The sequence below is a fragment of the Geospiza fortis genome, unplaced genomic scaffold, assembly GCF_000277835.1.
Source record: "Geospiza fortis unplaced genomic scaffold, GeoFor_1.0 scaffold2, whole genome shotgun sequence".
Taxonomy (NCBI): domain Eukaryota; kingdom Metazoa; phylum Chordata; class Aves; order Passeriformes; family Thraupidae; genus Geospiza; species Geospiza fortis.
This window is the reverse complement of record NW_005054366.1, coordinates 1,322,444-1,343,408: the sequence shown is the minus strand read 5'-3', so window position 1 is coordinate 1,343,408 and position 20,965 is coordinate 1,322,444. Positions and strand designations below refer to the sequence as shown.

At 44.8% G+C, this 20,965-nt stretch overlaps 2 protein-coding genes across 2 annotated transcripts; one reads left to right on the top strand and one right to left on the bottom strand.

Moving 5' to 3' along the window:
- CILP (cartilage intermediate layer protein) lies at window positions 1-11,080 on the top strand. Its single transcript, XM_014308348.2, has 10 exons — window positions 1-112; window positions 1,635-1,758; window positions 2,580-2,663; window positions 3,425-3,478; window positions 4,959-5,144; window positions 6,245-6,559; window positions 6,666-6,774; window positions 7,223-7,380; window positions 7,976-10,198; window positions 10,254-11,080. Exons 2-10 carry the CDS (start codon window positions 1,701-1,703, stop codon window positions 10,367-10,369), a joined length of 3,303 nt encoding a protein of 1,100 aa, XP_014163823.1. The 5' UTR covers window positions 1-112; window positions 1,635-1,700; the 3' UTR covers window positions 10,370-11,080.
- A 4,706-nt stretch (window positions 11,081-15,786) lies between these two features.
- MTFMT (mitochondrial methionyl-tRNA formyltransferase) lies at window positions 15,787-20,965 on the bottom strand (the record flags this gene model as incomplete). Its single annotated transcript, XM_005424239.2, has 9 exons — window positions 15,787-16,230; window positions 16,540-16,622; window positions 16,933-17,014; window positions 17,555-17,646; window positions 18,195-18,270; window positions 18,823-18,925; window positions 19,731-19,853; window positions 20,257-20,469; window positions 20,904-20,965. Coding segments are annotated over 9 exons (1,035 nt in total), but the record flags the coding sequence as incomplete, so codon positions are not given.

The following is a 20,965-nucleotide window of genomic DNA, read 5'->3' as shown; positions in this document are numbered from 1 at the left end:
CCCTGCCCACGCAGCTGACAAGCCCTCGTCTCGCCCGCGGATCACAGCTCGGCTGGCGGCTCTGTGGCGGGAAGACGGGACTCTCCTTAAGTGGGGTTTTATGGCTTTTTAGGTAAGATTAAAAAACCCCAATCCTGCTGTTTTCACTTCTGTGGCAGATAGTAGTTATAGAATTCTTTTGTGTTAAGGCGACGTAATTAAGAGTGGCTGTGATTGAAGGTGAGGTGGAAATTAATTAATGGGCACATGACGGCACAGAGGCTGAAAAACATCGATGGGGATGCGGTTCCCTGCGTCCCGCTTCTCCCTTCCTCGTCCCAGCTAATGGGCTGGGGGAAGGGTTACAGGACAGCTGGAGCGGGGGTCTGGGGGGGCTTTGCTCACGTGGGGCTGTTTCATCTCCCGCGGCTCTGTCCCGCGCTGGCTTGCACAGCCCCCTGCCAGACAGGGGACACAGGCAGCTCCAAACCCTCCCTGCTGCCAAGACCCGGCTGCTTGAACCCCCCTTTTTTAGCATCGTGTATCTGGGTACAGAGGGATGTATCCCAATCCCAAACCCAGTGCTGAACAAGCTGCAGTCAGCTCCAAAAATAGTTGCCAAGTGGGAAACAGGATTAATTTTTTCCTGGTTATTGTCTGGCTGCGAGTTCACGACCCCACCGTAAGCCCACAAAACACTGCTCATGTGTTGCTTGTTATTTTTGCTTGACTGGGATTTGCTGAGCCATAATCAAAGTATTTCCTAGTCCCACATTCGCTGGTCCCAGAGGGGATGGTTAGTACCACTTACAAATAAGTGTTCTCGCAAGTGACTGCTCTTTGTCAGCCCCATTTTATGTGTAAACTGAGGCACCAAATGGCTGGGGCAATATTTTCCCCTCCTCCCAGTTCATTAATTTAGGGTGCATAAAATAAAGCACCTGGAATTCCAGCTGGTGTCACTAGGGATAACACCAGCTTCACAGGTACTTTCAGAAATTAAATACCCAAATACTTGATGCTCTAGGGCAAATGGACTCACTGAAAACAAAATCTGAAGTGGCTGAGCTGGTGAAGAATGACAAAGCCTCAGTCTCATATCTGTGCCTGTGGGAAAAGGAAAATACTGAGCTTCTTGCTACATTTGCAGGAAAGACTTGGCTTCTGCATGGGTTTTTCTGCTTTCAGAAGTGCTCAAGAGCCTTCCCTCTCCTCACACTCTGGGATGTACTGGGATAAGATGCTATCCTCACACTATGCCCAGTTTGCAGGCAGAGGGATGGAGGCATGGGGCTCTCCCTGCTCCTGCGGGGAGCAGATCTGGGTGCTGGGGGGCTTCCAGAGCTGCGTGGGCTGTGAGAGATCCCTGCGGAAGTATTTAAGCTGTTCCTAGGCATGTTAAGGAGATGCTGTTACAAAGCAGTGCTCTGCAAAATAGATTTGGGCTCAGATGTGAGAAGCAGGGGGGATGCAATCACAGATGTGGAGCCCCTGTTGCTCCCCACTGGGGAGGTAAATGAAGAGCTGCCGGGGGTGGGTGAAGAGGGGGTAAAAGTGCCCCTGTGGCATGATTTGGAGTGGTTCAGCCTGGGAGAAATTCCCCAAAAGCAGCAGGACCTGGGTGAGCTTTGACACAGTTGGGCTTGTCTCTGCAGAACTGGGGAAAGCGTGGGACGGCTGCGGAAACTCCAGGAATCCCCTGGTCACCTCTGGAGACAGCGATGGTCACCATGAAAGGCTGGATCCTCCTCCTCCTCTGGGGAGCCACGTCTGTTTTAGGTGAAGGTTAAACGTTTCCATTCTGGTCACTGCTCTGTCCCCTGCCCACGCCAGTGCAGGCATGTCTGTTGGCAGCCGCTGAGGCAGCAGACACAGCCCGACATCGATGCCGGGTGCTGCTCTGGGTCACTGCGGCGTTTGCCCGGCCAGACAACTTCCACGCAAGGACTGGCTCCCATCCAGCCCCCAGAGTTTGAGCGAAGCCTGTCTGCGAGTCACTGAGCTTCTGGTTGACCAGGGATGAGCTCCCCAGCCCACTGGTCATGCTAGGACCATCCCTGCCTGCTGTCTCTGAGATCCCATAGTGTCCAGTCTGCAGCCAGAGGAGCACAGGGACAGAGCTGGGCACAGGGGAGAGCTGGTGCTGGGGCTTAGCTTCCCAATTTCCAGCAAGCACCCCAGGAACCAGCCATGGCCATCAGCTCCCCTCAGGCATGCAGGTGGCCAGCAAGTTCAGAAACCAGCTCTTGTCCCATAAAAACAACCAACATTATCCACCTTGGATTAATTTTTCCTTGTGCATGCACAGGAAGGACATATTTTATCTCTCCAGCCATAAAAAGATTAGTTGATCTGAACTGCTCCAACAAAGGAAGTACAAAAAAGTTTTTCTGGGTGATAAGGGAAATAGAAAATATGTATCACATCTGAGCTGCAGTGATGCTGTGGGACATAACCATTATGTCCTTCTCTTGGCATCTCCTGCACTGCATCCTACAGGAGCTGTAACCAGCCACAGTCCAGTGGGAAAGCTGTGATACTGACCCTAAGGATGCCCAATTCCTTGAATATAATTTATTCTTTCATTTATTGACCCTTAGGACAAAGGATTCTGAAACCAGCCGTCAGCAGGGTCCAGATAGGACAGAGAACCTTCAGCCCGCTGGTAATGCTCAGCTTGGAGAGTAAGTTAATTCCCACCTTGGGTGGATTTTCCTCACTGGACAATTTTCCCAACAATTTACAACTAACCAGTATTATTTGAGTAGAAGAGGACATTTAGGGTTAGAATCATTCTATGATTCTATGATTTAGGCAATGGAATAAATGTTAATCATCCACAACCTCCTGTAGGGTTTTGGCTATCACTGACACATGCTGTTGGCTCCTCTCCTGGAAAAGGGAAGGTCAACGTGTGACCACAGCCCCAGCTCCTGCGGGAGGCACGCGCAGGCTGGGAGGGTGAGAAGAGCCCAGGGATGGGCCAGCACATGCTCTGACCTGCCTCTACCCTGCCCAGCCTGTCCCCACACCCTGGGCGGTTTGTGACACCATTCCTTCAGAATTAAAGCCTGTGGGGAATTAATTAACCTGCAGAGCCCACTCTGCTCATTAATCTCTGGGAGATGCCCCGACCTCTCATCTTTACTGTCCAGAGCTCAGAATTTAAATTTTAGTAGGCTGAAATTTAAAGGGCTGACCATGCTGAAGGATTTGGGGATTTCCCCAGCCTTCTGCCCACCTCCCAGCAGCTTTCTTAGCCACTGGGAAGAATCAAAGCACCAAAACCATGGACACTGAGAGGTCCCCTCCACTTGCTGAGAGGTATTTTTTTGAAGCCCACCAGTAAAATAGTTTTCCCCTGAAAGTGGATGGCACAAGGCAGTGATACTGGGGCTGGCTCCCTGCCTGGCAAACCCTGCCTGAATCATCCCTCTGCCCACAGGTACGAGGAGCAGCTCTCGCCGGGGAGACCCCACCTTCACCTATGTCAGACGCAGTACGTTCCTGCTGGCCGGCGCCACGGGCCAGCCCTGTCCCTTCCCACATCCCCACCAACGCTCCATCCCTCAGCTTCTCCCTCATCCTCCATGTTCTGCTTTTTCTGCTGTCAAAACGCTACTTAGAGCCATATAATGCCATTTTCCTCCACGGGATTTCCCTGCTCATTTCCTATCATCACCAGCCCTGCAGATTAAAGCAGCTGATCCCAAACAAGCTTAGGATCTTGCTGAGATCCTGCTTTAATCTGTTGCACACTCATTTTTTGCCTGGGGCAAGCACAAATAGGCATTTATTCACAGGATGTGACCTTGTCCCCATCCCACCTCCTCCTGCATGCCTCAAATTACTAAATAAGTCATGGATCCCACTACTTGGGATGCTGAACTAGAGATGCTGATGTGCCAACAGATTAAAACCCTGCCCATTTAAGCCAAGTGCTCGCTCCAAGCCAGACATGATGCTCCCATATCTGCTCTCATTTAAAGGGTCTTTTCCACCCATCTGCTTTTATAAGCCAGGATTGTTTTCAAACACCCATTCACAATTTGAACAGTCCAGCCCTGTGCCTGTCTGCCTTTCTAGGAAACAAATCAACCTGCTCAATTACAAGCTGTGTGGAAGAATAGGTATGGGAGATGACATAGCACACATTTCCAAGAAACTTCATTTTTAGAAACTTTAGTCACTAGTGCACCCTCATAAACATTATTAGAACACTGTCATTTTTTAAAAAGCCCAAACCACAGACTTGGAGTGGATCTCATCCATTCAAAGTAGCTTAAATTAATAACATCTAGTAGCCCATTTAAAGAAATTCCTTTAAAAATATAACCTCATATTAAACTCCCAATGTGTTTTGTAAATTTTCTGGTTTACCAATCAGCTGGCTCCCGACATGTTCAGCCTGCTCAGTAGCATCTTAAGCTTCTGGTTTGCACTCAGTAAAAGTGGTGCTCACAATAGGACACACGTTGCCCCTATAGAAAACATATGTTGAAATTTGGTTAAAGACATTCAACATGATTATACCAACAATTTTACCCTTTTTTTGTAACTATTTAACCATTTTACCTTCTATTTAAACATTTAACCACATTTGAAACAGACAAGTGTTGTCCCCCAAACAACTTTTAAATGAGAATATGTGTTTGATTTCCTTAAGCCAAAGTTATTCAACACTAAGCATCAGCTGCCTGCACTTTGCTCCCTCTGGGTTTATCTTAATCATCCTGAATTTGGAAGCCTGCGGGGAATTAAGTCAGAAGCCTTCAGACGCCTTCTCATGCTTTAATTCCCAGCTCCCTGAACATGTTTTAATTCCCTGAACATGCTCTGAGTTTGTTTAATCCATGTGGTACGTAATATCCAAATGTATAGTCTGAGCTCTATAGAAGCTGCTAAAACCCAACTGCCCATTTTTGGGCAGCTCTATGTGTAATATGCATCTCAGTAACAAACCACTGATGTTATTCAAGGTCCACTGGTGCAAGATTCAAAAAGGTTTTTGTCTCCATGGTCGAAATGGAGCGAGTGCTCAGCCAAGTGTGGCCAAACCGGGGTGCAGAAGCGCACCAGATCCTGCCTGGCTGAGCGCCTCTGGGGCGTGCACTGTAATGAAGCAACTGAGGAAGGGCGGCTCTGCATTGGACATGTTTGCGCAGGTGCTCCTCTAAACTCACTTATGGGCAGGGGAGGATGTCGTGGTCTCACCATTGCCCAGGTGTTGAACTCCCTTTGCTGTCATTTAACCATCTTTCTCTCCTTTGACAGAATTTAGTGATTTCCAAGCAGGGCTGGAGAGTGCAAAGAGCAGAGCAGGGAGACTTTATAGCCAAACAGAAAGATAACAGGGATTCACAATATCTTGGGGATATAGAAAAAAATCCCATTAATCTCTTTATAACAGCAGCACTCAAGGTAGAATCAGTGACTGCAGACAGCTGTCTCCATAAAACCTCCAGGAAAGAGATGATTCAGGAATATCAAATTGCCATAGTCCCAGCTGAAGGGGCTTGTAATTAATTATATTATTCTTATAATCTCCTTTTAACCAAATAATTCTGAAAAAATTCTGAAAATATGTTTTGTGCAGAAAAGTTGTTTCAGGTTTTCACTGATTTCTTACATTTATTTTCATCTTTGAAGTATCAGATAGTTCCTGTACAGGGACGCTCTGTGATTGTAAAAGTAATGACCTGAGCCTTGAGAAAAGACAGATTATTATTTAGGATTAATCACTATAGGTAAATGAGAATTGAATAATACTTGTGAGCCCAAATGTTAAACCTATCGGGTAATGGCAATTATCCCACATTCTGCCCAAGCCAGGATACCATTGAATAAGGGAAGACAGCTTTTGGGATAGACCAAAATCACAACTTCTGAGCATACACTGGTAACAGAAACCTAGAAAGTTTATGACATTGAATTTGTAAACTTGCCAGGGTTGAGCTAAGAGCTCACATGGCGATCTGGATTCAAATTCCCCTGAAATTCAGCCCTTTGGGGAAGGTAAATAACAGTTCCTAGCTGTAATTATATCCACGTGGCTGCTTTCTACTAATTGTCAGGTTCAAAATGACATCGTCCCTGCCTTTCTAATGCACAGCTGTGGGTAATCAGGAAAAATATGTTTTGGATACAATTTACTCCTTATGCAGTACTTGCCTTATTGCATCTAAATTAAAAGCAGATGCAAGAACACACTGTGAGTGTTGTGGGGACTTGGGGCTATTTTTTGACCTGTCTGCTTCTCTTCCAGCCTGCAACATCACCTGCCCCATGGGCCATGTCAATGCTGACTGTGACACTTGCATGTGTGAGGATGCCACCTTGCATGGGAAGGTGTCTCTCGAGGATGGGTCACCTGCTGCCGATGCCCGGGTCTACCTGCAAGCCAAGAAACTCAAGCTGTTGACAATGGCTGATAACAGAGGCATGTTTAGGATACCAGGGGTTTGTCCTGATGGCAAAAACACCCTTAAAATAAAGAAAGCCAAATATGCAACAGCGACTGTCACTGTGCCTGAGAGCAACCGGAGAAACCTGGCGATCCAAGTGCAGCTGCACCGATCAGGTAGCCCCAAAGACGGGGGATGCAGGAAGCTTTATGCAGGCATCGGAAATAATCTGTGGTTTTATGAGAGGAAGAGTAATGAGATGGCATTTTCCTTCTCCTGCAGGCAAACCCTATGTTTTCAGGAGCCCTGAGGACAAAGCCAGGAGAGTGGGACAGAGTGTGTCACTCTGCTGTGACGCCCGAGGGAGCCCAGCTCCTGACCGCTACCTCTGGTAAGGAGCTTGAATTTGATCTGCCAGAAGTCTTAGCTGTCCCATGGATGCCAGTTTTATCTCCTTACCATCTCCATAATTTGGGGGATTTAGTTATAAAACAGTTAAATGCGCTGAGAATTGATGGCTGCAAGTGATGGTTTCCTCAAGATGGCACAGGAATGTCATCTGTTGAGGGATTCACCGGAAAAATACACAGAGTTTAAAAACCTCATCAGACACAACTGGCAGCTCTGCCTCCCTGCCAGCTGTCCAGCAGCCAGCAGCCACATTGCAGTACTGCCACAAGTAGGGGAAAAATTTTTAGGTGATGCCACTTAGCCAAACTAAAATCCCAGGGAAACTGAGGCAGAAAATCTGGCAAAATCCACATAGTAGGATGCAGGATTAGGCCATAGCTGTGCTCCATCCAGATAGTCAGTCTCTGTCCCTTAACTGTTCCTGGCAGGTACCACAATGGCTCACTGCTGGATCCCTCCTTGTACAAATATAAAAACAACCTGATTCTGAAGAACCTGAAGAGAGAACAGTCAGGAGAGTATTTCTGCAAGGCCAGCAGTGACGGGGGGTCGGCAAAGTCCCAAGTTGCCAAGCTGGCTGTCATAGGTAAGAGAAAATGTGCCTCATGTTCTCCAAGCAGCTGGGGAGGTGTTGGCATGCAGGAACCAGAAACTGTTACACATCTGGTAAAGAAAAGTCACAGGAAAAATTCTTGAGGTTTATGTCATTCATCTGTTTGCAGACAAGCTTTAGTGAGCTGGTTATGAAACAGACACTCCCTACAAACCAGAGTTCTGGATTGCAGGTGGCCTATCAACCTCAACCTGCTCCTGTCAGGAGATTTCTCATTGTACTTGCTGCCTGACATGGGAATATTTCTGCTTGTTTAGGGTTGTTTTTAAAGTCTTGGGATATATTCTAGTCTTGCCATAGTCAAAAAGCCAGACAGCCTCAGAGCATGTAGCTGAGGATAACCAAAGTGGATAAGCAGGAGCAGGGAGGATCCTGCAAACATCTCTTAATAAGGGTCCTAAAGCTAAAGCTGAGCTACTTGCTTCACTGAAATGAGTTAACCAGCTCACCAAAATCCTGCAAAAACCTCATTGCTTTTAGAAGCAATGTTTAGCTCTGAGGTTTCAGACAACATAGTGATAACTGTACAATTATTTCATGCTGCTCATTAAGAAATCCTATTCAACAGGAAGACAAGAGGCAGCCTGTGACTCCCAACCCCAAAGCCACCTCATCCGACTTCCTCATGATTGCTTCCAAAAAGCAACAAACTCCTTCTATTACGATGTGGGCAAGTGCCCAGCAAAGACCTGTGTGGGGAAGCTGGATAAGGGACTTAGGTGTAAGGACAATGTCTCCTACTGCTGTGGGGTATCCAAGATGGAAACCAGGGACATCTCCTGCGATGGCTACACGCTCCCTACTAAAGTCATCATTGAATGTGGTTGTAAAACATGCACTGAGACCAAAATAATGGTTCGAGGCAGAGCCACAGCAGCAGATAATGGTGAGCCACTGAGGTTTGGCCACATCTACATGGGGAACAAGAGAGTGAGTATGACTGGCTACAAGGGAACCTTCTCCATCCACGTCCCAGCAGATATGGAGAGACTGGTTCTAACTTTCGTGGACCGGCTGCAGAAGTTTGTGAACACAACAAAAGTTCTGGCCTTCAAGGAAAATGGAGGTGCTGTATTTCATGAGATCAAGCTACTGAGAAAGAAAGCCCCTGTTACACTGGAATCCACCGAAACCAATGTGATTTCTTTGGGGGAAATGGAAGAAGATGATCCAATTGCTGAATTAGAAATTCCTCCCAATGCATTTTATAGGAAAAATGGAGAGGTCTACAGTGGCAAAGTGAAAGCCAGTGTGACATTTCTGGACCCAAGAAACATCTCTACAGCCCCTGTGACACAAAGTGACCTGAACTTTGTAGATGAGGAAGGAGACGTATTTCCTCTCCGCACATACGGCATGTTTTCTGTGGACTTCACAGATGAACAGGGCATGGAGTCCCTCAATGCAGAAAAGGTGAAGGTTCATTTGGATGCTGCTCAGGTCAAGATGCCAGAGCACGTGCAAGAGATGAAGCTTTGGTCCCTGAACCCAGAGACAGGGTTATGGGAGGAAGAAGGAGACTTCAACCTTGAGAAAAGCACACGGCGCAAAAGGGAGGAGAGAACCTTTTTGGTTGGGAACATGGAGATCAAAGAGAGGCGTCTTTTTAACCTGGATGTCCCTGAGAGCAGACGGTGCTACGTCAAAGTACGAGCCTACAGAAGTGAGCGATTTCTGCAAAGCGAGCAGATCCAAGGGGTTGTGATTTCTATTATAAACTTGGAGCCAGAACCAGGGTTCTCCTCCAACCCCAGAGCATGGGGCCGTTTTGAGAGCGTAGTCACTGGTCCTAACGGCGCCTGTGTGCCCGCCTTCTGCGATGAGCAAAACCCCGAAGCCTATGGAGCTTACATCTTGGCAAGCATGGGGGGTGAAGAGCTTGAAGCTGTGCCCTCTGCTCCCAAACTCAACCCTGCTGCTATTGGGGTCCCACAGCCATACCTCAACAAGCTTAACTACAGGAGGACAGACCACGAGGACCCCAACATCAAGAAAACAGCATTCAGCATTAACATGGCCAAGCCAAGCCCTAATTCCCCAGAAGAGAACAATGGCCCTATTTATGCCTATGAAAACCTCAGTGAATGCGAGGAAGCTCCACACAGTGCTGCTCACTTCAGGTTTTACAGGATAGAAGGAGACCGGTATGACTTCAATACTGTTCCCTTCAGTGAAGATGACCTCATGAGCTGGACCGATGACTACCTGGCATGGTGGCCCAAGCCCATGGAATTTAGAGCCTGCTACATTAAAGTAAAAATAAACGGACCCCAAGAAGTGAATGTAAGATCTCGTAACATGGGTGGGACACACCCACGCACCATTGGCAAGCTCTACGGCATCCGGGACGTGCGCAGCATCCGTGACCCCCAGCAGCGGGACGTGTCAGCAGCCTGCCTGGAGTTCAAGTGCAGCGGAATGCTCTTCGACCAGGACCGCGTGGATCGCACACTCGTCAAAGTGATCCCACAAGGCAACTGCCGTCGAGTGAGCGTCAATAGCATGCTCCACGAGTACCTGGTGAACCACCTCCCCATGGCCACCAACAACGACACCAGTGAGTACACAATGCTGGCACCTCTTGACCCGCTGGGACACAACTACGGCATCTACACAGTCACTGATCAAGACCCGAGGATTGCCAAGGAAATCGCCCTGGGCAGGTGTTTTGATGGCACTTCTGATGGCACATCCAGAATCATGAAGAGCGATGTCGGCATTGGGTTGACTTTCACCTGCTCAGAGAGGAGCGCGACAGAGCAAAGCATCTTCCAGTCTCAGAGGAACTTGGGCCAGGAGCCAGCAGACTCCGAGGGACTGGAGTCAGCAGTCTCCGAGGGACTCAGGCCAGCAGTCCATCCTGGTTCTGCCAGGGCAAAGCCCTGTGTACCAGAGGCCACCGGCAAGCCGCCGTAACAACCAAGCCAGGATCCCGATGACAGGTCAACGTCCCACCTACTAGAGCTGTATAGGAGCATTGGTAAAGTCACTCACGCTCAATTAAATTTAATTTGAAAGTAACATCAACCTGCTAAATAATGTAATTGAAAGCTGGTAGGTGTCATTATTTATGAGACATAATTAAGGTGCCAATTTTTTCCCCCACCAGAAAGAAAAGATGTAAGGCAAGAACTGGGGGCCAGCAGAGGTAGTGAGTTTGTGTCTTATTAAATGCATCCATAAAAATCTTCTTTCTGCCTGACATTAAACAGCTTCACATGATAGCCTAAAGAGAAGACTAAACATATGATTCAATTAAGTCATGTACATAAAACGTTCTTCTGTTCTGCATCTGCAGACTTTGCCAGCCCAAGTACCTGTACAGTAGTTGGTAACATGAAAAGGAACAAACTGATTTCCTCATACTGAATTCAACTGCAAGGTTTTGTACTTGAAATGTAAGTATTTTATTTATTTCTAGCTTGTTTTAGAATTACTGTATTCAAGCTAAACTACTGGCAGCTGCATTTCTAAGAACTCACATGCTCAATAGCACAGAGAAGCCATGTGGATTTGTAGGCTCCATGTAGATACAGATAAGTTTTCTCTTGCTTCTTGCATTGTTTGACAAGAAAATCTATGCTCTTTGATAGGGTAGGTTAATAAAAAAAGTAATTTTGTAACTTTGACAATGTGTGTCACTTTTGTGTTTGAAATGCCCACGTAAATAAAACCACATGTAGAGCTGAGCAAAGAATAACCTGCAGGATTTAATCTTTCTATTCACAAACAGGTCACAACTTTATCAGTGTGAGACTGATCCTGGATATGGGTGAGGGGTTTTGTGGATGCCTGGTTCTCCTGCAGCTCCAGGATTTGGCCATGGCATGCTGCAGTCAGGGAATCTCTCCCCAGCTTGACAAGTGGAGAGTCAGCAATGGTTCTGGGAGAATCAGAGCAGCAGGGTCTGGGCAGGGATGAATTAAGGAGTGGCACAAGACAGAGGGAAAGGAGGGCTGGGAATTTGTGCTTTAAGGATAATAGGAAACCAGGCAACGTAGAGCAGCGCTGGGTGGAGATAGGGAGAAGATGGGCTTCCCTCCACACTCAGCAGCGGTGACCATAAGGAGCTGGCAAGAGGCTGCTCTTAGCTGAAGGTACAGCTGGCCACAGAAGGGGTCAGTGATCCCTCTCCAAGTGACCTATTAAATTGTCCTTTCCAGCCCCCACCCTTCCTAGAGTGAAATCAAGGACCTCACAGCACAGAAGACACCTTGTGTTTACAGGCAAACACCGGCAATAAAATTTTGGGTGCAAACAAACCAGAAAGTCTCTGACACCAAAACTCTCACCAAGAGAGATCATAAAAAGGTGGGCAGTGCATTTGGATGCAAACTGGAATTCAAACATGTGCTCCAACATGGATCTCCCTCTGCTACCTAATCCCCTCCTACGAATATGAAGCCAGTTATAGGCCTATGCTGCCATTATAGGTCCAGTGCCCATCAAGGGCAAAGGGAATTTTTCAATAGTGTTTAGCAAGCTTGTTCTCAGGTCTGATACAGGGCAGGCTGAACTACGCCTTAATAGGTTAAAAAACACCTTAATAATCCACTTTTTAATGCAAATTGACAGTTATCAAAGACAAGCAGAAAAGGAAGAGCTGTGGAATACTCTGGCACATCCTCTTCATACCAATGAATTTAGACTCAGTGTGTTTTCTTTTGTGTCTAGTCTGCTGCAAGGGCTTGGCAGGAGCTGGAGCCAAGGCGGCCAGTGGGGAGCATTAGCTTGGACCTTCCCACAGAGCTCTTGGCTTATGCAGAGAAATGTCTCTTCCCTCTGCTCCCCTCCTCCTCTGCAGACAGACAGCCAAATCCCAAACTTTGTTTCATCACTTTGAGAGTGAAGTAACACAAATGACTTCTACAGACAAACCCAGGAGATAAAGGGATGAAAGCAGGCTCAGGATCTGATCCCTGTGCTGCATGTGGGCTTGCCAGTCAAACACAGCAGACTACAGGGCTCTTCCTTCTGGGGAGAAATGTGTGTTTAACAGCACTGAAATAGTCACGGTCCTACAGCCTGGAACAGCCAGAAGCTCTCCAAGTTTCCCCAAAATGTCCCCCTCTGCAGCTTAGCACTGACTTGGAGGAACAAACTAATCTGTGCACTCACTGAGTCGCTGAGCTCTCCCAGGAGGCTTCTGGCAGACTGTGTTGGACACAGAGCAAGACAGAGGTTTCCATCACGGGTGCTTAAGCACTACCAACAGAAAACAACCATGACATAACCGCCACTCAGTGCTAACACTTCACTGTTACTGATGAGCCACCGTCCCAAATACATTAAGAAAAGTTTATATAGGAGGAAAGCTACTGCAGGGTCCTGGCATCTGCTACTCACACAAATTTTATGCTACAGTTCAGTGTCAGTTGACTCCTCCAGCTTGCGTTTATGGTAGTGTATGGCAGTGGCCCTTCTGCAGCTTGAAACCCAACACACACTCCCACATATCAGAGAGCATCAGCTAGAGGAATGCAGGAAGGCTGGGACTCAGCTCCTCCCTTGGCCTTAGCTTTTGGACCACCAACCTTGAGGAACAGGCTGAAGAAGGAGACCTGGCTCCTAAACATCGGCAGGTTTGTGGCTAATGGCAAAGCATCTCCCATTAAGGTCACTTAGTTTCCAACCCGCAGATAAATCTAGTGACCTATCCCTCCTGTTTTTGAAGGAAACTATTGCTTCCCAGAAGCTACCAGGACACTAGCAGATAGGATAAACAAAGGAGAGAGATTCTTGTCTGGCCTCAACCAGCAAATTATTAGGGGATTTTGCAAACAACTTTATCAAAAGGCTCAAGTACTTCTCTGATTAGTCACTTATACTTTTTATTTATTTGTAATGTATTCAGAAAACAGGAATAAAGAGGTTTCCTAGGAAGCAGGGGGAGTAGTAAGGTTGCGGAACATGAAACAGATGCATCTAATTGTGAGTCACCAGCATCCTAGGAAATATCACTCCCTCTACTAACATTTATTTGAAATCCATGATGAAATCATACCTTATCCAACACCAGAGCCCTTCTGGTGCCCAAATATTTTGCAGTTCTGCCAATAATTTGGTCCCAGTGATATTAAACTGAGCCATAGTGGACATTGGGTCTGTGAATACCTCTGTTGCTTTCCCTCTCTCCTCTGAGAGGAGAACAGCTGTTTTATTTTGCTAAGATCCCATTCCAATGGCCAGGGTAGCTGTACTCAACCCCATCAGTGGTACTGGGGATCGAATCACTGCGTCTGTGTTCCAGAGTCAACCCTGACATGCTATTCCACACCTCATCAGTGAATGCCCCATTTTTGTTTTGTCTGTTCTGCAAAAATAATCAGATTTTCATTACTTACTGAGTTAAATCCCTGCAGAGCCAGGTGAAAGCAAAGTTTCCAAAGAGACATTTTGGCTAACAGCTGCCTGGGGAACACCGATTCCATTTAAAACTTCTCTACCATGCCAAAAATAGCATGCCAAAGACTTTCTCCACAAAAAAATAAATTAATCTTACCTTCTTTTGCTCCATAAAATGGTTTGGGTAAAGTTGTGCATATTCAGAGCTAGGACATTAGCTATTAAACAACTCAGAACGGTCCAATCTTTTATAACCTCTCACACAGCAAACAAAAGAAGCCTTATAGCAAACTCTGCACAGATCAAAAGATTAAATTACAAGTACATGGGATCCTGGCTGAAATATGGTTTAGACATTATTCACTATTAAACAACTAACTGAAGGCATTCTGTACCAGATTTTCACCATCTTCTGTCCAGCTGTCCTTGGTTTTCACCCAAAAGGGATGCAGCGAGCTCCATCTACAGGGATTCTGGGCACATGCCACTTCAAACTTCCCAGAAACACAGGCAAACTCTTCCTGTTGCTTTATGCTTTAGTGAGAGCCAGATTATTGTCTGCCAGCAATAGGTCTCACACCGAATGTGACCTAAAACTGAAGATGAGAGATACACAAAAGAGTTAAAAGAATTTTCGTCATGTCACTGCTAGGAAGAAACTATTGATTTAGCAGTTTGGTTATCAAAAAGACTTTAACCTGGACTACTCTGCCTGAACTTTTGTCACTGTATTTTTCCTGCGGCAGTCATGCCTCACTGTTCATTTTGCTCAGGTTATAATGAACAAGAACTAATTTTCCAGGGCCTAAGGACCTGGAATATCTGAAAAGTTGGATCCTGAAACACTGAAATAGTTGAGTCCCAGTTAACTAACACTTAAGTCCAATACTCTTTATCATTAGTGCTTAAAATTACCTCTAAATTGTGGTGGTGGGGTTTTGCCACACAGTGAGGTAGCAAGCCCCAGAAAACTTCCCAAACCACCCACTATCCCCACAAACCCACAGAAAACTCACTGACCCACCCACCCTTCTATTGGCATAAAGCAATTACTAACATTTCCAGACTGATCTGAACAGAATAAAAACAAAGTGACTCCACAACTTGCACTTGCAAAAGGTAGCAGGGAGCAAAACACAAAAATATGTAATTTTCTTGGAAGCAAACTTGCCAGATTTAGAATTCCTGCAGCACAAACTGCAGAGTCTGCGGTCAGGAACAACAGGAATTCTCTACAGGAGCCTGACTTCCACCTTGCTGTTGTTTCCAGTTTTTGACTCTGATTCATAGGCTTGGATTTCTTGGAGGACCATGTGTTTTGGAAAACCTGTCAGAGGCAATTAATTGATGATCTAATGGCAGTAGAAGAAAAATACTGCAGCAGCTGCTTTAACAGATGCTTCTTCAGAAACATTTTAATCCTTGTGATATGACATTTTTCTAGATTTTTTTGCTTTTACTTCAGTAGAACTCAGAAAAAGCAGGGAAAAGTTAGCAAATATTAAAACAGCTCCTAAGATACAGCCAGTCTGCTCTGCTGTTATGCTCAGTGCTATATTACCTCTTCTAAAACAAAAATGTGTAAGAATCACAAGTTGTGGGGTTCTTGACATGAAATACTCCTTGTATATGCCATTAAGCAAAGACAGATTGAGGAAAATCTTGGATTAGATTAACTCCTCATCGGGTAAAAACCTCTCCCATCAGAAAGTGAAATAGCAGAACATAAATTTTCTGGATGAAGGGCACAAAAATTTTAAATGGGATGTATTTCAGGACATGAAAAAAGAAAAGAGAGGGAGGAAAATCATGATGGACAGGGAAAGATTCTTTTATGTTCCCAGCTAAGTTATTCACCTCAATGCAGGGATAGAAAGCAAATTTTAGGATCCACAAGAATATCAAACTAGACAGTCTAAGTCTCAGTGAGCATTAAAAAAGTTCACTGGATTTTAGTATTTCCAGATTAAAGTAATTGTCCAAAACTTACCCCTGAAGAAAATTATACCGAAGTCCCAAAAAAAACCCTGAAAATGTTGTATAAAAATAAATTTATTTCTCAACAGTGGAAACAGGGATTTATTCAATATCTACAGCACTCATGGAGATTCTCTTCCTTAATGGGGAAAGAAAGGTAGTATCTTCAGGAACCCACCATGAAAACATGTAGATGACAATAAGATCAAACACTATGGGAAGAAATCCCCTTATTAAGTTGAATGTTATAGGTGGGCTTTGAAATATTTTATATTAACTTACAGACATTAAAAAATACATTTATTGCTTTATATCCTGCGCCAATATTCCCCTCTCTTTCAGAGTCTTTTTTGCCGTGCTAAGTTTGAGTGTTTGAAATCTGCATTCCTGATGAACTGTTCTTGGATTCTGCTGGAACCAAGAGTGCATATATCCATTGTAGAAGTCAACTGCTGTAAGCTTCTTCTTTAAAACAACTGTTTTGATTCCAACCCAGCCTTCCTAAAAACAAAAACAAACAGAAAAAGGCAGTAAGCTCCTTCCATGTTTAAAGCTTTAGGTCCCATAGGGTGGCTTACAAAATACATTTTATTCAATGTTAACAGGCTAACAAGTTGAATTCTTGCTTGCAAATGTGCAAAGCCTGTTAATGGAAATTAAAAGTTTAAGGTATCAAATATAACATCTGGTGCTGATCTAAACTAGTACAGAGACTAACAATGGACAATTAAAACAAAAGTTATGCACCACATAAATACTAGAAACCTCATCTTTAGGGCAGTGAATATAAAACAAATAGGGAAAGCCTACCTTGCAGCGAGCTATCAATGTTTGGGACATTTTATGGAACAACAATGAACCAGGAACAACTTCACAGTCATTCTGTATTTGATCTAAAAGCAAAGAAAGGTCATCCTGCATTTTTATGCCAAAAAGTACAGAAAAGGTTTGAACCACTTCTGTTCCTTTGAAGCATGATAACCATCTTGAGCCACTATTTTGCTGAAAAATATTTTATTGTATTCTGTGTTTTATTATAACCAAATGAACAGAAACAATCAGAACAGTCATTCTCTGGCACTACTCCATATCTGATCCATGAACACTCACTAAGCCCTGATCAGTCACACACCTTGGCCCACATGGCACTCAGACTCTTAAAGAAAATAGTTTAAAAAAATTTAATAATTTAAGAGTAAATACCAGAAAAACCAGGGATATTATCCACTTCCACAAAATCCAGGAGTTTAATGGTAGTACCCTTCCAGAGTGTCTGCAAAGGAAACTGGAAACAGAAACAGATGACATATTCAGAATGTTTTCACATTTCCAGGCTATTTTTTCCTCAGGCAAAATACCTGTGATAATAACATCAAGGGAAAATTTAGCTGTATGTCTAGATAGGAGATTTTCCTTTTCAGACTCAGTTTTCCTTACCCTTCCTCAACTCAAACCATTAGACTGTGCAGAAATGAGTTAAGCAATTAGCTACAACAGCTCTTCACTGTGGCTCTCTGCACTGTTTACTGCCATGCAGAGATGTCACTGCAGCATTCCAAATCTCCTCAAATACATCAGGGAAAATCTCAGACCTAAGGAAACAATATAATATTTTTGAGCTGATTTCACACTTGGGATCAAGTCCATGAAAATTCTCCTGCACATTAATTCCACCTCTAATGATAAACGACCAGGATTTTAGAACACATGCAAGGTTACAGAGGCTAAAATAACTAAAACTGAGGTATAGTGATTAGTTAAAATATCTACACCAAACTCAGCCATGCTATAGGACAGAAAAGGGTTCCAAAAAATCCAGTCTCACCATACTTCCTATAGCACGATGCAGCTGAATTATTTGTGCAGCTGTTTGCTCTTCCCATTTTATACAGCTCTTCGCTATAGAGATTTTAGGAGCTGTGGGGAAAAGAGGAATTAGAAGACTTCTTATTTTGCTTTGCATCTTTTAGCAAACAGCTGTACTACTTCATCCTATTTTAAACCTCAGTTTTTCCTGACCAATAGTGGGCCTACCATCAATTCAAGATACCTCAGACAAAAACTGGAGAAAATATTTTGTAAACACCTCAATGTGGATTATTTTTTATTCTCAGTTGTTCTCTTTATATACCCATTGCACTGCAAACTTGTATCATTTTTATAAGTACCATTCTAACCCTTCTGTCTGCATTACAACAATGAAGAATAATAAACTCAGATGTTGTGACATCAATAGTGATTTTGATATTGTACAAGTAACTGGAAAAAATTAATATAGTAAGTCTGAAGAATTCTGAAGCATTTTTCTCCTGGATGACATTTTTAAGCCAGAGAAGGCAGTGAAGAGAGCATACTGAGAAATGAATCTAAAAAAAAAATACAACCCAGCATGGCAAAAAAACTTCAATTTTCCTGCTGATCAAGGAAGAAATGAACAAGTCACATTAAAAACAATGTGTACCTACCAAATGTTACTCCTTCTTTTGGCTGCTCTTTTTTATTTTTTAAACTTTCAGGCAAGTTCTTCAAAACTGCTAACAGCTGCAAAATTAAATTTTGTACAGAATATTAGTCAAGCTAAGTTTAATCAATAATAAACAAAGTAAAACTTAATTTTTCAACAGTGAAACTGTCCTGTGAGCTTTTAGAAAATTGGCTCAGTATGTTCAGAAAATGTGTATCCTTGACACAGAGACAGTAAAGACAGCCTTCCCACTGAATCACAACAAAAAAACGCAATTACTTTTTTATGGATGATCTCTTCTCTGATATTAATTCCAGAAGAGATCAAAAGCTGACTATTCAAATAAAAAAGCAGATATTAATTAAAATTAAAGAACCTGCACTGTTTCCACAGACAGCACTTGGGTTCTTCACTGAATAGAAACCAACAACACAGAGGATTGACACTGACGCTTTATCACAGACCACTGAGCTCTCCTCTCAGCAAGGCAAAGTGCTCACGAACACCAAGTTTCACATCATCCTCCTCCTAAACTTGAAGCCAGCTCAGAACAATATTAGTAAGAGTTCTGTTTGCACATGTTAAAAGCAAAGTACCAGTCAGAAGTGACACAGCTGGCAGGACTTTACCATGTTTGCCCCCATCTTTGCCAACATCCCTTCCAGCTCCTGTGCCGTGCAGTGGGGAGGAACAGAGACCTCTTCTTGCTTAATAATTGGACCTACATCAAACCTGCAAGGCAGAAAACATACAACCTTACTGGAGAAGCTGAAGCTTAATTAGCAGTTCAAAAGTCTGCATTCAATACATTAGCTCAGTTGCTAATTATCCTTTTTTATCCCCTCTAAAACTATTTTTCAGATGTCATTTCACATTATCAAATTGTTTAGTTCACAAGACAAAACAAGGAAGAGAATACCAATCTTGGCAGCAAGATTCTCTTCAGCAAGCTGAGACTGATATGAACACACAATTTACAGTTCAGAATATGAGATCTAAGAAGGAACAACCTGAACTACTTAAGATGAAATTTGCTTCACATTTTCCTGAGATCTATTATTAGACAAGCATCTCAGAAAGAAAACGTAACTAAATAATGTATTTTCACAAGCCTTTTAAGCCAGAGCTTGGGCTGAAACTAAAACATATAACCTTCCTCATGCCTAGACAGGTAATTTCTTGTCTTCTGTCCACTTACAGGACGTTACAGGGGACTCTGAAGTCTGAAAACCATTCTGTCCTGTCATATCAAGCCTATTGATAAAGCTGTGTGACTGCTCTCTGTCTGTTTCTTGTGACAATACTAAAAATTAGAGAACAGGCCTGAAGCGCAAATTGCACACTTAATAAAATACTGTAATTGTGGCAAATCTCATACAGTTAGATGAACATTTTTAAGTGTTTAAAACCTTAATTACATACATTAAAAAAACTGTGGTTATGTAGAATGAGTTAAATGATGACTTCAGCAGTGATTATTTAAAGCCCTGAGAGGCCACAGCAACAGTGAGTCGTCTGCAAAGGACGCCAAACCTACCTTTTTGGTCTTATTTCCATAATTGTCACCCCAGTCACCTTATCACCATGAAGCACCGTGTGGACTATGGGTGCAGGACCACGCCATCGTGGGAGACAGCTGGGATGGACATTCAGCACACCACTGGAATGAAATATTTACAAGTTAGAACAGGAATGGTACTGGAAACACATGTAAATGGAGTGCAATGTATACTACAGCAAACTGCTATCTGTTCATACGTTCTCATGGGTTACTGGCTTAAATAAGCACCTGAAGGAAAATTCACACTATATAAACTTCAGTTTCTCAGCGAACACAGAAAGAGATGTGAGGAATAAAGGCAAACATTCTGCTGGGTATTTGCATAAATTTACACCCATGTGTCAAAGAACACCGAATTACACCATGACAACAGTAAGGCTCAGGCTAAGCATATGAACCCAGGGAAGCTGACCTCACCTGCTCCAAGTCACAGATGTTGCCCCAAAACGAGAGTGCAGCTTGGCTAACAAAGCAGTGACAGATGTCCTGTCCACACACTTACTATGGGAACTGCAGAATGAGCTCCTCGCTTAGAAGACGTCCAAAAGATGCCACCACACCCACATCAAACTGCCCCGCGGGTCCCGTGTGCGGCCACTCGTGCACAGGCAGCTGGAGCTCCCTGGCACAGCTCCTGACGGGCAGGTCCCGGGCCAGGCGGGACGGCAGGGTCACCACCTCCAGCCGGGACACGAGCGAGTCCTCGCTGGGCTCCCTAGGGGGGGGACAAGGTGTTGAAGGCGTCGTGCAAACAGACTGAGGCGAGGGCTGGGTCACCTCCACCCCTCACTGTGCCCCTGTGCCAATTCCCTCAGCCTCCATGATTCCGGTCCCTGTCCCAAGCTCAGTCTCCTTCCCCCTCCCTTCTCTGCCATCCTCCCAGCCCAACCCACGGTCCCTCCCGCGCGACTCCAGCTCATCCCTCAATAACCTCTAAGCCTCATCACCAGCCTTCATCTCCCATCCCTCAGTACCCATCCCTCTCTCACCCTCCCCGGCCCCGGCCGTGTCGCCTCAGGCTCCGCGCCCCTCAGGGTCCATCTCCCCCCTCAGGCTCCTCCCTCACGTCCCCGTCTCCCGTGTCCCCTCTGCCCCTCTCTCCCGGCCCTGTCTCCTCTCAGAGCCCTCTCCCCCGTGCCCGGGCGGTACCCGGCGGCCCGCAGGGCTCGCAGGGTGGTCACGGCGAAGCGGTCGGTGCCGAAGAACAGGAC

Excerpts from the sequence above, each read along its gene's own strand:
- CILP (XM_014308348.2), top strand. The coding sequence starts at position 1,701 with ATGGTCACCATGAAAGGCTGGATCCTCCTCCTCCTCTGGGGAGCCACG. Across the intron at positions 3,479-4,958 it reads CTTCACCTATGTCAGACGCA|GTCCACTGGTGCAAGATTCA; the intron begins GTACGTTCCTGC and ends ATGTTATTCAAG. Across the intron at positions 5,145-6,244 it reads CATTGGACATGTTTGCGCAG|CCTGCAACATCACCTGCCCC; the intron begins GTGCTCCTCTAA and ends CTTCTCTTCCAG.